This window comes from Anser cygnoides, chromosome Z (assembly GCF_040182565.1).
Source record: "Anser cygnoides isolate HZ-2024a breed goose chromosome Z, Taihu_goose_T2T_genome, whole genome shotgun sequence".
Classification (NCBI taxonomy): domain Eukaryota; kingdom Metazoa; phylum Chordata; class Aves; order Anseriformes; family Anatidae; genus Anser; species Anser cygnoides.
This window is the reverse complement of record NC_089912.1, coordinates 71,873,744-71,891,080: the sequence shown is the minus strand read 5'-3', so window position 1 is coordinate 71,891,080 and position 17,337 is coordinate 71,873,744. Positions and strand designations below refer to the sequence as shown.

At 38.2% G+C, this 17,337-nt stretch overlaps 1 protein-coding gene across 8 annotated transcripts in view; it reads left to right on the top strand.

The window, feature by feature from the left end:
* ARL15 (ADP ribosylation factor like GTPase 15) overlaps positions 1 to 17,337 on the top strand; it is a 216,914-nt gene that overhangs the window by 1,610 nt on the left and 197,967 nt on the right. For 4 of the 8 annotated variants that reach the window (XM_066988908.1, XM_066988910.1, XM_066988913.1 and 1 more), the window contains exons 2-4: positions 8,019 to 8,034; positions 9,846 to 9,933; positions 10,573 to 10,629. The exons of 1 other annotated variant lie outside the window; for it this stretch is intronic. In XM_066988908.1, coding sequence (XP_066845009.1) covers positions 10,576 to 10,629 — 54 coding nt within the window. In that variant the 5' untranslated portion in view covers positions 8,019 to 8,034; positions 9,846 to 9,933; positions 10,573 to 10,575. Of the gene's footprint in view, positions 1 to 8,018; positions 8,035 to 9,845; positions 9,934 to 10,572; positions 10,630 to 17,337 lie in introns of those variants that run through there. 3 more of the 8 variants (XM_066988909.1, XM_066988911.1, XM_048050390.2) reach the window with 2 other exon arrangements.

Sequence of the window (17,337 nt, the reverse complement as noted above, 5' to 3'; positions counted from 1 at the left end):
TGCTGCAGACTGCCCCAGCGTACCGACAGGCCTACGCTTTATTTATGCAAGACCTGCAGTTACAGTAAGATATTAATCTGCAGGTGTAGAAGCGCCATCTTTTTGTTACGTTCATAAAAGCAAGAGCTGCATATGTTCAGAAAGTTTTACACTCTCAAGCGTTATGCGTTTATGTTGGTGTCTTTCACCTTCAGCACTTAAGCAGAAGGTCCCTTACTGATTCCTCGTGCTGAGCAACTGCGTGAAAGCCTGGAGGCACAGGGGTTTTCTCCTCGGCCTTTAGTGTGAAGCACCCAGCAGGGCCAAGGATGCAGCTGTTTCTGACTGCAGCAGCCCCCTGACGGAGCACTGCACAAAGTTTTGGTTGGAGGTGGGGCGGAATGAAGGAGCTCGGTGGAAGGAGGCTCCAATAGCTGAGGTCAGGTTTGCTGCAGCGTGGACTCAGGAGCAGTAATTTCTTGACGCGGGGTCTGCCTTCAGCGTTGTCTTCCCAGGCTTGCACAGGAAGCATCTTTTCCTGATGTTCCTTGATGAGGCTGCCTTTGACAGAGACTTTGATCTCCTTTAAGGAGCTGAACCCAAAAAATACCAGATAAAGTTAGTATTAGGCAGGTATCTTCTGTGGTGCTCTGGTCTGGTTTTGTGTTGTAAGAGAACAGTGGGACTAGTCTCTATCTTAATAGCTAGTAGAGCTGTTGCCTGTTTCATTTTTGTATTGATATAATTACAGTGTTAGGAGTGGTTTGTTTTTTTTTTTTTTTTCTGTGTGTTTTTATTTTAATCAGCATAACTGAGCAAGGTTCAACCTCTAAAAGAAAATCCATCCTCACTCAGTTAAGGGCACCTTTTATGCATACGGTTTATTGTGCTTATATTGCAGTGAACTACTTTAAAACAGACTGTGCTAACAGAGCTGCATCGATACGGAGTAGTATGGTTTTTGGGGCTACGTAATCCTCTAGTGTATCTGCAACCATCTTCTTCTTCGTTCTTGCTGCGTTGTGTCTGGAAGGATTATAGTGCATACAGAGACTTGTGTTGGCTGGCCTACGTTCAGTAGACTGTGCTTAATTTAAGAAATTATGGCATGATGCATCTTGTGAAAAGTATGGCTTGTGACCAACCTTACAATATTTGCTTGGAGAACCTGTGGGGAAACAATGGCAGTGCTTCAGTTTTCATAAGTGAGACTTGGAATGCAAATTTTAAGCTGCTGAGTAGACTTTCACAATACGCTTCTTCAGTGGCATCCTCTGCGCTAGATAATGATCTTGCACTAAACAAGTGCATGTATCAGCCTGATCTGTGTACAGCCTTTAGAAGCTACTTCAGAGCATGATACAGAAATTTGAATGTGACTGAAACAACAAAAGAACTAGCCTTAGTATTTTTAATATGAAAACTGAAATTGAGTCCTATACTACATAGTATCTCAATCACATACGTGAGAGTTCCTTGGGCAGATCATGAAGAGTCTTTTTCAGCCTGAGACTAAAGAGAACACTTCTTGCATGAACAATTGCTTCGAGTTCAGTGGCTTCTTCATCCTAAAGTTAAGCATGAGTATTGAAAAAGGTACACACATTACTTTTAGCACAGCGCAGTCTTGTTGCTTTGATTGGGACTGTTTTCTTTCTCTCTTCTAACAGAGAACCAAAAGGACTTTTTTGGTTCTTTGTACATTTGCTAGCTATACTGATCAATTTTAATTCTGTATGTGTGCACAGATGGTTTTGCATAAATAGAACTAAATTTTAGATGAATAGGCCTTGAAGTAACTTCAGAATTTTTATTATTTTTTTAATGACTGGGGAAAGCAGCATATAAAGAACTGGTGTTTTAAAAAATGCTAGCAGGTAGACAGATTTGATTTGGAAAGTGGGAATACAGGATGGATTGTGACCTCTTAACAGTTCTGGGCAACTTCGTATCAGGTCTGACCATTGCTGTTACATCGTTTAGTACTGGCAGGCCTTGAGAAACATTTTTGTCTTTACTACAAATGCCTTAATGGAACCATCTGTTTGAAGGTCAGAGTGTTCATCCACTGAAACATTGTCAGCCAGTAGCTGCTGTTCTTTGAATAAGCCAAGATGGGGAAAGGTCCATGCTGTGTGCTCTGGGCCTTTCCTCCGAGGTACGTACAGGTGTTTTACATGTCACCTGCAGCATGAGCAGCAAAGGTCAGCGTGGCCTTGCCGCAACTCTTACCGTATGCTGAACTTCCCTCTCGTGATATGAATCCTGTCTTTTGTCATGTAGTTTTAAAGATTCTTGGTCTGTCTTCTGACTCTTCTATCAGGTATATCATCCTTGAAATTTCTACCCTCTGTAGAGCACAATGACTTGTATCGTAAGATATTATCCCTCCTTCAGTGTGTAAGGCTGATTGGGCACGACTATGAGGGGTCTGACCGTTTTTTCAAGATTAAGAAATCGCTTAATGCAGAAAAGAAGCCAACTACCATATAGAAGATCAACTAGCATACAGGGTGTGTTCAGCTGTGTTAGTGTTTGGATCATGTTTGAACTTTTGAAGTGAACCTTAGTCATCCCAACTTGGTGTACATCGGTTTGCATTGCAGAGTGATCACAGGTACCTGATTTTTTTTCAGATGAAACCGGATTGGAAGATGCACTCAACTAATAAGTTTTCAGTCCACGGGACCAGGTCAGAACTAGTCTGAAGTAAAATGCCTGAAGTACTCAGTACTTGTCTTCAGTACAAGCTCTTGCTCTGCTGCATTACTCGCTATTATATACATAGCCCAGGTCACTTAATCTGGAAGTGAGGTTGCTGCTGCTTCTGATTGTTTTCTGCATCAGCATAGCAATATAGAAAGAAACCTCAAACAAATTTGGAGACCCTAACTCAAAGCAGTTGTTTTGGCTAGGTTCCCATTGGCATTTCAGCTCTGTGAAGCATAGCATTCAAATCTAAATCAACTGGGAGTGGCAAATGGAATTAATTCTGGTAGACAACCTTCCCTGAATGAGCATGCTTCTGATTTAACTAAGCTTGGAAGTTCAAGAACCTGATTTGGCTGACGACTTGGAAGAGGTGCTCTGGAAAAGCAAATCTTCCTCCTTGGTAGACTCTACATAGCCAGTATCACGAGCACTTTCTGCTGAATGAAAGATGTTGTCAGCTATATAGAAAGGGCAACAAAAATACTGGTGACTTAACTCAGCTGGATCACCTGGCTGAACACAGGTGAGTGAGCAGAAGAGGTGCAGGGTTTCTTTGTAGAAGATGATAAAAGTGAAATGTTGCATTGGTTCTTCCTGCAGGAGGAAGCATTCCTCAGGTAAAGTTTTGATTCAAAGGTGGCTGTTACAAAAACTGAAACTTGACACAGCTGCCTAGGGAACCCAAAAGAATGCTTTAACATGTTTATAATTTTGACGGCAAGATGCTGTGAATTAATGGAGGTATTGCAGCTCAGAAATTTCATTCTCCTTAGATAACACATGCTGAACAAACAAGTGAATTGGAATGTTTAAAATCAAATTACTTTACCATTTTGCCTTTTCTGTGATGAGGATTACGTTCGAGCAGTAGGTGCTATTACATCCAAAAGTGTGTCTCAGTTTCTGAGAATGTGCTGGTCCATTTAGTACAAATAGCCCTATCCTGTCCTTGTGAATTTTTCCCAAGGTTCAATATGGGCTGGGCCCCATATTGTTCTGCAGAATGCTGCTCCTAAATTCTTCAGTCAGAGCTCCTAGTTTGAGGCAGAATGGTGACGAATTTCACAAAAGGTTAGAAAAGCAAGCTTTTAATAAGTGAGAAAAATCTGCATTTTAGCAAGGACAGAATATTCTTCATAATACCTCATGCTGATTACCATTTTTGGCTTGCTGTCAGTATCGTCAGTTCATATTTTTTAATACTGACAGCCTGTGATGTTTCTTCTCTTAAGGCCTGAGTTCTGAAGTTTTGTGATTATGTGAGGGTATCAGCTTTCCATCAACAAAGGAAACAATGTTTCAAACTTAAAAGCTTGAATGTGGGCCCATTCAACTGTAAAGCTATAAGGAAAAAAATATATGCAGTACTGAATCTTGTGATTGTTTCATTTACCTTATAGTATTTTGGAGTATGTTGGTTTTGCCTTTTTTTTTTTTCCACTTTTTGTGCAGCAAAGCTTTCTGAAGGGCAAGCTGTCTTACTGTCCAAAAGTTCCTGGGGACATAAATAGGGTATTTGCAATTGAATGACTGGCTCGTCTCATACTGGAGCTCTTCAGAGCACAGAACTTTTCTTTTGGCTGTCTGGCAGCCTGGTAAGGTGACTATTAGTTGCCAACATGAGGATGTAAGTAGCTTCCTGCTAGCTGAGGAAGAGGCACAAGGCAGGAAACCTAGCTGACAAGTCCTCTTGTGTTCAGACACGGTCCTGCCCTGTGGCTTTGTTGCTTACAAGGACAAACAACAGGAAGAACACGAATCTTTGTGCAATGTTTTGTATTTATGATGCATGTTTTGGTGGAGTAGTAGAAGAAAAACTTATTCACAGGACCAAGTTTGCTTTTGGCATGGAAGAGTCAGAAGAAGCAAGGTGGCATCCAAGAGCTAGTAGGAATTTTTCATGTGTGAGAAGTGAGTTTGCAGATCTTGTTTTTATTTTTTGTTTTTTATTTTTTTTCCTCCTGGTTATGACTTGGAGCTTTTTGATGGAAGAAGCATCTGTTCTCTACATTCTTATTAGCTTTTACAGTAACTATTGCCTAGTTTTCCATTATATGGTTTTGCACCTAACAGAGATACAAAACTTTGAAGCAATTAAATGAAGTAATCGTTCTGTGCACTGTCAGTAATAAGTTTCATAAAAGAGAGTTAATGACGCTGTCCTGGCAGTGAGTAAGAGGGAGAGGAGAATGCAGGGGTTATAAGGGAATTTCGTGTTCATGTTAAGTTGTATGAACTGCATGTGCTTTGAATGGGTTGATGCAGAGGCAAATATTAGGCGTGCATATTGTATCTGGGAAAGGAAAAAAAACATACTGCTCCTTTTGCTATTGGTAATAAATTGGCATGTGAAATTTGGTGTAGATAAATGCAAAGTTATATATATTTATAGTAGAGGGAATAAATCTGACAATACAGATGAATGGGTAGGCTCTGAAATACCATCAGTGCTCAGGATGGGGAAGAGGATCTTTCTTTAAAATGTCATTTCAAACCCTGACAGCTGTCAACAAATTAGCTATAGAATTAAGAAAGAAAAAGAAAGGAAATGCCATTTTGACACTACTTAAATGCAAGGTTTGCTATTGTCTTAAATGCTACATTTCTGGTTGCATCATCTCAGAATATTGTAAAACCAAAGAGGATATGGAGAAGGATGACAGGGTACTGAAAAGAAAACAATTGCTACCATACAAAGAGGGATTATGTACTTATAGGCTTTCAGCCTGAAGAAGAGGCAGCTGGATGGTGTGGGGAAGCAATGCTATAGATGTCTCTGAAAACATAAAAGAGAGTCAATAAGCAATAAGTCATTTCTCCCAGTACAAGAACTTGATGACAATTATAATCCAGGAATTGCTTTTTCCCATGAGTATAGTTGAATTCTGGACCTCGCTTTGCAGTAGCGATAAAGAGACCAAAAAAATCTGACTTTGTACAGTTTCTTGGAAGATGGATCCACTGGGGAATATTAAGCTTGAGGTTCAGGTGTGATGGTAGGCTTGTGGAGATCCTGAAGGTGTGTTTGCTGGATCCTGAGAAGGACGTATGAATGAAAGATGGTTCCCTGCGTGCTTACACTACATGCTAAACATCTCCATGTCCCCCCTCTGAGGGGAGAGCTAGATCTAGTTCCAGAATAGGAAATTGCTCTCAGAAAATGGAAATGTTCTGGATCGTGTCCAGGAATGCTCCCCAGTGTAAGCAGAGTTGTGCACAGGAGGTGAGACTTTTTATTGAGCAGGATTTATGAAGATACTTAATCTGCTCCAGGGACGTATAGCTAAAGGATTCCTTCTGCTTGGAGGTGCTGCTTTGACATACGAGCAGAGGCTGTTGGACTTCCAACATTTGTATCCGAGCCAATTTATGACTTTATATATAAAGGCCCACAATGCTGAGTGAGCCTGAAACTGCCTGACAGCTTGTACAGAGTGCAGAGTGATGATGAACGCTAATGAGTGATCTCTTCCCTCAGTGCTTTATTCTTGCCTAGAAACTTACATAATTTCAGGTTTCAGCAAGACTGGAAAAAAGGTCCAGGATTCTTGAGAAATGTTTGTGCTGTTCTTGCAGCTATTAATTGTGTGTTGGCTAATCTGCATCTTTCACTGTCTGAACCGTTGCAGTCCTGGAAACAGTCATGGAAAACTGTTCTAGTGAGAATATTGCCTAAAAGAGGGGGGAGCATTGTTCTCTAGTTCATCCATTTGATTACTTTTTATGATGACAAGAGAGTTCTTGGAACCAATCCTACTTCCTGTTCACATATCACTGGCTTTCCATCAGCATCAGGTTTCTTCTAGTCCCTAAACTCAGATTTATCTAACGATTATATGCAAAAAGGTTGGTATTCCAGAAATCTATTTATGCAGCATTAAAGGAGAAAGTGAAAATATTTGGTGTCTTTTTTCCCCTATGAACAGTATTAAAAAATTGGGAGTTTAATTTGGAAATGTTATTGATGGAATGTGCTGAAGGGCTGTGTCATCTTGTGCAGAAAGGGAAGCCTTCAGGTTACTGCTTGGAGTTCAGTGCACAAGCTTAGCAAACAGCAGTTCTGGTCAAAGTTCCTGCCACCTGTACTGTAGCGTAGTTGTGTGTGCTTTTTGGTGTATACAAATTCTTTAAGGCACGTGAGCTCTGAGAATTTGTTTCAGGCTGCCTCCAGAGAGGTACCTTAAATTCTGGGTGTTGTTTACAGTTGTGTTGCTGACTTTCATATATCTTATTAACTGAAAAAGATACAGAGAGGAGTGGAGGGGGAAGAGCCTTTTACCTGGAAGGTCCAGTAATTACACGTGATTACTGTGTTAGATCATTTATTTGCAAATGAGCAAGTAGACATAGCAATCTTCATTTTAATAAAGAAACATATCACCAGAAAAACAAACAAACAAAAAACCAATACAACAACGTCACATTGCTTTCTGGTTTTCTGACCTTGGAACTACACTTGGTGCTGTAATTTATTAAGGATTATGGCAAAGCAAGCTGATGTCAAGTATTTCTGTTCGTTGGCAGAATGAGGATGACAGCTCCTGCAGTTAGGTGTTGAGCCTTTTGCTTCTTTTCCAAGAAGCTGGTTAGGGTCCCCCCTTGGCCCACCAAAGCTGCCGAAACAAGTGTTATGAATGCTTTCAACCCGGTTATTTCAGCTTCAGGTGATCAACCGTAAAACATACTCTAATTAGTCTCTTTAAAATTTGCTGTCCTGTTAATAGAAGTAGAAGCTTCATTTTGTTTTTGGTGAAGATGTAGATATAAAATCAATGAATTCATTCAGTTGCAGACTAATGTGTGCATGTATTAGACTTCTACAAGTTTTTTGGTTTTAAACAACAAATACAGAAATTATTTTGTACTGTTACTTATACTGGTAGCTGAGTGTTTGGAAAAAAAAATGGGCAGAACACACGCTTGTGGTGAATGAAAGGTTGTATAGTTGCAAGGCAGATGTCTTTCTAAGTCATTTTGAAGAGTGACGTTTTTAGAACACATGATTAAACTAGCAAAGCTTTGGGAAAACATGTATTTGTTCTCTTAGCCATAAGTTGAGTTGCCAGCTGGAGAAATAATTTAATGTTTGTGAGATGACCCTTTTTCTAAGCAAAAGGGTGCATGTTGACAGAAGTGTGTTTATTTTATTTGACATACTCAACCTGAAGACTCATGTTCTTGCTTTAGACATGTTAAATGACTTCTGTTAAGAGTAAGTCCTTTCAGAGTTGTATCAAATAAGGTATCTTTCTTTGCAATATTTGTAGTTATATTTTAAAATTATTTTTTTCTTTTACTTTCATGCTTACCATGTAAAATCCTTTCAGAAAGCAACAATAAACTGTAAGTAAACAAAATGCAAATTATCCAACAATTGTTTTGTTGCTCAATTGTATGGTGCAAAATGAGTTGCAAAACCAAAGTAATGAAAGATTACAAGTATCAAGAATAAATTCCCCATTGTAGCAGTAGATTATCATATATATTGCAATGTTGTGATCTGAGTGATAGTCTGTAGTTCAGTATCACCAGATATCTGATTATTCAAATTCATTTGAGTTATCTGGTGATTAAATGGAAATAATATTTGGAGGAGAATGTTGCTTTTCTGGGAGGGGGGAGGGATGAATATAAAAGTCTAAAAACAGCATTGGAATTAATGATTTTTTTTAATGCTATATGTTGCAGATCAGAAGTGTTATCTTGGAGGCTTGGGGAAGGGATTTGATTAATATTTAATAGGGGAAAGGTTCACTGGTACTGTACATGACAGTAGGAAGAGGAGATAATTTTAGAGTTCATAGCCTCTAATAGCTCGTTGATTTCTAAACATTCACAATAGCAAGCCCCGTGATAGACAGGTAAGGTAACTGGGATGTAGCCTTGTCTCTTCTGCTGAAGCTAGGGTCCACAGGCACTTGTGGGATTTGAGCTGCACCTTAATTCACCTAACAGTGTGAAGTCTGGAAGTACTGAACAAAAATAAAAAAGGAAAATAATTTGTAATACGGCACTTCTTTAGAAAAGAGCAATCTATATACACTGACAAGCTGCAATGTTATGCTGCTGCTGCACGTTCAGTTCCTTTGCAAACAGAAGCACACTTTTACGTCATGTGTAACAATGGGACTGCCATCGACATAGAGTCTGTCATGATACTGAGAAGAGAAATCAATATATACATCATCCTGTGTAGCAGTTTAAATTGCAGCAGACTCAGGTTAAACATTAAGAAACTTTCTAGCAGTGAGGATAATGAAGCACTGGACTAGATTGCTTGGGGAAATCATCACTGGAACCTTTACAGCAAGGTAGGTGGATTTTGTCAGGAGCGACCTGGGTACAGTTCATTCCCCCCCCACAGTGTGTAACATGGGATCTCTCAAAATCAGTTCTACTGTTTTTCTATTATTTTTTTTTCTATGGGAAACTCAGAGTGTGAGTAATAGAACTTCGTTTGTTCTGAAAGCTGAAAACGACAACAAAAGAGCATCCTGGCAATTTAAATAACATGTGGAAGCAGCATCCCTTGTCGGCAATAATACTGTAGCTTGAAATATAGAAAACAAAATCAACCATGCTGTTGATGTTTGCTTTCAGGTTGTGCCGCATGTTTTGACTTTCAGACAGTTTAATGAAATATTACTTGTTTAAAATTTAAATATAACAGTTATAGCAAAAGAAAAATGATGCTATGTATTTTTTTCTCATAATTCATGAGATGTTTATTTATAAATTTCACTCATAAATCTGATTAAATTGCTTATTCAGTTGTAGTTTGAAGGTGAGTTGAAAGCAGAGGCTGAATTTTTTTTTTCACTGAAAATGTTTGTAGTCTGTAGCATCCAGCACTTCACCTTCTACATGTTAAAATAAATGCGGATGGTGTGCGAAATTCGGAAACATCGAGTAAAAATGTTCTATGTGGTTGCTTTAATTTTTGCCTGCAGTGAGAAAAGATTTCATACCTAATATAAAGGAATTCCTCAATTACTGTTTTGAACAGATCATTGTAAGCCTGGTTTATTGTGCTTGGCCATCTATCAAAATGGCAAACCAACAATAGATTTTTGCTTTGGTGAGGGGAGAAGATGCATGTATTTTCTGTCTTTGTTATGCTTTTTACAGAAGGTGTTTTTCATCTGTTTTATCAGAAATTCATAGCCCATCAGCATCTCTGGGTGACTGCAGATGACATAGAATTGTGGCATCACAACAGGCTGGAAGTTGAGCAAGTGGAGGGTAAAAACTTTTAATGTGATTATTGACAGCGGTGACAGATTACATAAAATATTTATTCAAAACAGTAGAGAGTTCTATTTTAAACATGAAAATGTCAGAAAATTAAAGGAGTATGACTTTAAAAATATAGAAACTTAAAGGTATATACACTACTTTGGCATATGGAAGAAGAGGGTTTGAATGATGATACATTATCATGATCGATGATATCATGATGATACACTCTTACATACCACTAAAAATCTATAAAATGCATTACGCTGTTAAAACGTCTCCTGTAGGATCTTTTTAAGCCAGAACAGATAAAAATAAATGGGACTGGAAGCTTGCATGAAAATGTTAATGCTGTGTTTGAGCATTTGGGGAGCATTGGGTAATTTGAGGCCTATAATGAAATACTGAGTTAGTAAATGCAATAGTGTTGGCAGTTGCTGCTTTGTGAAAGGTAATAAGTGTTTGAATAATCTGATTTTTTTTATGGCATTTTTCTCAGTCTGTCTAGTACAGTCTTAGAGGAGAAACATCATGTAGTATACCATCAGATATTTCTTTCGGGGAGAGGGGAGAGATGTCAGAGAAAAAAAGATTAATTTTTAATAAATGGAATTCTTAGTAATGTCTTTATTTTAATTTCTTTAGACTATGTCTGAATGTATCCAGCTCTCATTTGCTGTTTGTAGAATTGGCATTTACACGGTAAGGCAATGTTCTAACTAAATAAATAACTTTTGTTAGTGTTAATGCCATTTTTTCTGAAAAGAAGTTACACAGTATTTTGGGATCAGGATTAAGTAATGCAGTTAGCAAAAGGGATTTGTCATATTAGTTTACATAAGCAGAATACAGCATGGTTTATCCTATCCAGCTTTATTAATACCAGGACAGAAAGTGTTCTCCACTTTAATTAAAAAGTAATGAAAAATCCAGCCAACCTCTTAAGGTAAGAAAATTTGGAATTCTCATGTGTGAGTTACTGAGAATTCACGCATAATATAATGGCTGAAGGGTTTGTATACATTTGCTTTTAAGTATCCATTATGCTTGAGTAATGTGTTGTATTAAAACATATTAGGTAAATGTACTTGTTGTTGTAAGCTTTGCCTGGAGTGACTTAATATTTTCCAAATACTGTTAAGTCTCCTGAACCTTAATTGAAAGAAACTTGAAAGAAATACGAGGTTTATTTCAAACATGAATGTCCCAAAGATGCTAAGAATTCTTTAAAATTTCACCTTCCTCCTAATTGCTGCTTGTATTAATGATGAGAACAGATAGAAATTCATTAAGTAAGCATGTTTCAAATCTTGGAGCTTTCAGAGTGGGGTTGCTCCTCCCACTGTTAGTGCTTTTCAGCAGGAAACCTGGCACACACCACTTTCCATTTTATTAGGCTCTACAGTCAAAGGGTATGTGCCTTGTGAACAGCTGTAATGAGGCCTGTGTAGCACCAGTGACCCTTACCTGGGGGACCAAATCGCAAAGCTTAAGATTTTTTTATTCCTAGAATTTAGTTCCAGTTATGGCTTCATGTCCACATGACTGTGCTCCCCCCACCTCTGACGTTTGCCTGTGTTCGGTTTTCATAATCTAAAAGACTCTTTTCTAAATGGTAGAACGTAACAGATTTGGGTAATATGTACAAAATCCTCATGGAGGAAACTGCCACTTGCAGTTAAAAGCATGCTTTCCTGTGGTATTTAAGATCCTTAGCAAGACCTTCTTTCTCCAAATTCCTGTGTGATAAGAGAATGCTTATCTTGAAGGATCGGAGTGGGCTACGGTATGAGGTTTTAATGGCTGTGAAGTATGCAGACCATCTGCCAGCTCTTTAGAAGGCTGTATTAAGCTGTCCAAATTAATTGGAGAGGATGTCCAAGTATAATTTTGTGTGTATTGCAGAATTGGGTATAAGCAGTTGTAATGTATAGCAGAATACACCCTCTGGTAATAACTGATTCTGTTTAGGTTTAGAATAGGTAAGTGCAGTGGGTCTGCTGCAGTTCACTGCTAAGTCGTGGTAGCTGCAGTTATAGTAGTAGTTGGATAAATGGTATTTTATTGTGAAATTTGATCAGCATAATTTTTAATTTCATCAAGTATTTTAAATTACAAAGATAGCTTTATTTATGAAAATGCTGAGAGAAACTGATTTCCCTGACTGCTGGGACCTCAAACAAGGAGTGTGGTGAGTAGGCTTGAGAGCATCCAGAGATGCACTGCTGTGGCCACAGTATAAGAGCAAAGGCATGTCACATATAAAGTGTATGTGAAGGCTAAAACAGCTGTTTTAGGAAACTGCCAGGTGCCTGGAGTACTTGCTTGTACAGAATGCCTGTCATTGAAAGGTGAGTTTCAGATGATCTGCTTGGTGAGTGGGTTTGAACTGTTTTTGTGTCAGAGTTAAGGGAGAGACCTGCCGAAGTGAATGCTATGCGGAAATGAAGTGTGGTTGTTCCTCTCTCCACTCTTTGCCTTGTTCTTGCTCAGTCATGTAACTCAGTCTCTGGATTTGTTGCTCAGGTATGCAAGCAATCTGGCAGCTAGCAAGTATAGCGCTCTGTACAGATGGTCAAGAAGCAAAACAAAACTCCAGTTCATATTTCCCATTTAATCAATTCATTATAACTTGTATTGTATGCTTTCTACTGCATGCTGTTTTGCAGATTTAATAGATCTTTTTTTAAAAAAAAAACAAGATTGATTATTACCCAAAAGCTAAGCAGTCTGTGAAGTGCCAGTCCTTAGCAGTGGCATGTGTTCAGTTTGTCCCGTATTTGAACACTTCCTGTTCTGCATGTCCTCGTTGTACAGCGCCATAAGTGTCTCGCGAAGACTTGTAGTCCTTTGGACTGCAGACATCTCAATTGTTAGTCTGTTATCAAGCTGCTTATCAGTAACACTCTTTGAGTGCCCATTACTTCAGCTGTACTACTGCATTAAATAGGCTTCCTGTTTTTCAGGCCTGCACAGATTATGAGAAGGAGGAAGGGTTTATATAGATATCTATAGCAAAAGAGTCTGTTTTGCCTTCAGTTGACATGATTAGGAGGATAAAGCTTTGTTCTCTCAAGCTAGAAAGAACATAGGTCCTTGCAAGAAAGATGTGACACTCATTTTGGGAGATTAAACCAGATGAGATTTAGAGGTATGCACCTAGTCCCAAGGGGGAAGTACAAAAGCAGAGGTGGTTAATATGAAAACTGCATAGATATTTGTAAGGAACTGAAGGTGAAAGATGCGTATCCTGAAATGAAAACATTATCATGTGCTTAAATGAAAACTTGTGGAATAGAAACCAACCAAAGTAAAACTCCATATCTTCTGTGTGCCTTACACAGTTAGTACCTTCTGGCAGAAATTCCAGCCTTTTCAGACTTCTTGTTTCTGCTTCTTCCACTGTGCTACTGTCTGAGACAGATATGTCAGTGGCAGCGTGGGAACAGGTAGATAAGTTACTTCTTGACTCTGTGGTTGTGGAGATTGTACGCGTATGACAGCTTGTAGCAAAGCTTGACAGAAATTTGTGTCATCATTGTTAATGTCTTTTCTGCTTCTATTTTATTTTTCTTAAGCAGGTGAAAATAGTATTGAAATAACTGTGGAGACCTCAACCTACATAAACTTAAGAGGGAAAATACATTGAATTTTGTTGTCTTTCTTGTAAGATATTTTTTTTGATGGTATGTTTGCTACCTTTATAGCTACCTAGGTCTCCACATGAGAAAGTGTGGAAACATGATTGTATGCCTATACATGAGCTCCAGAAGGTTCTCTGATATGCTTTACTGGGCTTTGAGGCTTTGTTCCCCTAAACTGTTTGTATATAATAGTAATCTTTTTTGAACATGGGTTATAGGATATTCTTCTCCCCTCTTACCCAGGTGACCTCAGGAATAAACAAAAAGACTACTAACATTCCTATTGCTTGTTGTTCTGGATGACAGAACAAGGAAAGAAACCTCTGCAGGGATGAGAACCATGCAGAAAAAAACTAAGGAAGCTTCGTGGAAGTGTGATTCTTGGCTGATATGCATTAGGAATAAAGAGTGTAGAAAATAACATTTTATGTTCTTGGAAAATCAGAGCGTAAGAGTTTTCCCTGACTGCAGAATATGGCATCAGCAGATAAACAATTAGAAAACACTCACTTAAAACCAAAACAATATGGATAACAACAAGGCCTCTGTAGAGCTTTCTGGATCTCAGATGCTGGGTATGGCAAAACCAGTGCACTTTAGCAGCATTGCATCAATACTGGCAACTTCCTGAAAATGGTGAGCCATGGATATTTTGGTATTAGTAGACTCTTGACTTGAATTTGCGCAGTGAGATGTGGAAATAAATGATGCATTTATAAAGCTGTGCTTACTATAGTTTATGTATGGTAAGTGTAGTAAATGATTCCAATGTTGTGCTTTTTGTTCTCTAGTTTACTTTGGATTAATTTACATTTGTCTTTGTTTATAATGATAAATTCATGTCCTGAAAACGGTTTGACTAGAAACAGCTGGTATGTTAAAGAATTTTTCTGACGTTAAGACAAAACAGAATTAACATTTATTCATGAAGTGGTGGAGGGGAAGCTCTTAAGAGAAGCCAACTGTGGTGGTAACTAAAGGCAGTGCTGGAGTAGGAGGTAATCATGGGAGTATGTTTGGAACGGTTCATGAGCCAGCCTGTGACTTACAGTATAGAAGGCTTCCTCTGAGACTCTTTCCCTCCCTGATGAGGTTTCCCATTGAAAATGCAAAGTTAAAGTAATAACAGAGCTTATATAGCATATCCTGTCTACTCCTCCCTTTCCCATGTTGCGTCCTTGACATGAGCAGCAAAACAAAGGCACAAAAAGGGAGCAGGAAAAAATCCTTTTATGTTCTACCCTTTGGGAAATGCAGACAATTCCATTCACGTTCACTATTGATATTCTATGGGTAGACTGCTGGAAGGGAAAGGTATAAATATTTTCAACTTCCAGCCTTAAATAAAAGGTATTTACTATGACCAGAGTATTTATTGGCAGTGATTTGTGTTTGATGAGATGGTGTTGTGTTTGAGAGTATGTCCAGTTTGTTGTTGCAAATGTATAGTCAAGCTGCTTTAATCATGTTTGTTTATCTTCTGATAATTTTTTTCTTTGCTACCAATATAAATAGTATAAAGGGAGAATGATACGATGCATGTGTTATTCTGTACGTGTAAATGTTAGCTATATTAAGGATTTTTATTTTTTTGATAAAAGCTGTTAGACTTTTCCTTCTACTTTTCTGAAATGAAGACAGAATTTTGACCTTTTTTTTTATTTTTTTAAATCAGATGGGGAAAGCTCAGACAGGTTGAATGGGAAATTACCCATGCTGGGCCAGGGGTGAGGATAAGAACACAGTTCTCTCTCCTTCCCCTATGCAGAGTTCATTTGTTAAATTAAATTTATTTGAATTGCTGAGTAGCTGCTCCTTGAGACCAGAGCTCATGTTATCTGTTCAAAGAGCTCAGCAGCTTGGTCCAACCAATGCTCGTGTGACAGCATTGCTTCCCTGAGATATTAACTGACACAGTCTGTATTTACAGCACTTTGACAACCTCTGACAACTAGTAATTGATTTGATTGGGAAATGCATGGTTTACCAAATTAACCTGTTAATTTTTGTTGGAATTAGATGTCTGTTTGACAAACTTGCAGACTGGAATGGAGTTTTGTTCTGAACTAGAGAAATGATGAACTCAGATTGAACAGTAAGGGTCCATAAAAAGCAGACCATCTAGATGAAACCGTCTCCTTGCTTTAGGAAAAAAAACCAGATGTAGCACAGACAATTAACTTGAAGGAGGACTAGAAAAAAAGCCTAGATCCTTATTACAAGAGTCTCATATCTTTGCTATTGAGTCAAGTTGCCATTCAGTTTGTATGTATCAAAGCTATGTGGTTAGTTATCCTGTACATAAACACTGTTTTGCCTTCCTTTTGGAAATCAGGATTCCTGATCTGCAATGTTGCGCTCTTTCCAGAAAACAGTTGTGTAATATACTGGCAAAATGTCATGTTTTGCCTTCAGTAGCTGGTCCACATGGAATATAAACTATTCCTTTAGGCTCAAGTGGTTCAGGGATTTATTGTGTGAGCATGGAAATTTCCTGATGACTTCTGCTGAGCATCCCTTTATGGTGCAGTATGGTGTAGAATAGTGTTCTTAATTACAAAAATGAAAAATAACTATTTGAAATGATTAATAGATTTAAAGTAGAAATTGCAAATACATAGCAAAGTACAGGTATTCAATATCCTGACAGACTCTTATTATCAATATCACATGCTTGAAATTCGAGTTTCCCTATGACTGTGGACTTGGAAAGACAGTAGTGGGGCATGTTGAATTACTAAGTGGCAAGTGTACAAATCCAGAAGTTAGCTGTGTCCTTTGGATTATTAAGGGGATATAAAGACAAGAAATGGCTTTTCAGTGAAAGTGAAGCTTTCCTTTCATGTTCTGTAATCTAAAAATAGGGATTGTGCATAGCCATGATTTTTGCAACAAAGCAGATTAATTTTCAGGGTGTCTGGAGTCTGTCTGTCTGGGCAGTTTGAAATTGTGGCAAAAGATTGCCTTATGAATATGCTAAAAATTGCATGCACTGATCTGTGTTTGCAGTCACATCCTCTACTTTGTACAGTTGCATAAATAAGAATCAAACAGGTGATTTGTAAATGGAAATGGTATTAGCAATATATATTATTCTTAGTAATAGCATACAGCTGTTGTTACTCTCAGTATTATTTTCTTGAAAGTGATGTAGATTGTTTCTGGTTTGTCTGCAATTTGCCTTTACTAGCAGCTGGACATCTACGCTGTATTAGAAATTACATTTCTTTTTGCAGGATAATTATCTTTTTCACAAGATGACATGTTACAGCAGAAGGGGGATCAGTCTGTTCATCGGGTCTTAGACTTGTTTCATTAGTGTTAGGTCAAAAGCTTGTCTGCTTTTCTTAGACTGGTAGAATATTGCTTTTGCCTATGAACACGCTTGCACTGTAGCCTGAGGGTATTACAGATATAACAGTGTTACTATTATGATTGCTATTGTAAATAGTTCGAGTCTGTTTTCTAAAGACATCCTCCATTTGTTTAAGAATAGGTATATTATAAGGGAAGAGGTCATACAAGCAGGTAGCAGATCAAATAAATTCAAGGAAATGCATCAAATGTCACAAAACTTGATCTGTTATGAGTTAGCTTTATGAGGGTGAAGGACCTTTATAATTCTCTCCATGACTATGTGTCTGTCTTTGTTTTTATGTTTCTCCGCACTGTAAAGTTGAAAATTTTTGCTCAGGTATTGAAGTTAAAGTGGCTTGCTGAATTCCACGCTGCTACAGCTTCTGTATAATTATAGGCTAGTGTTTTC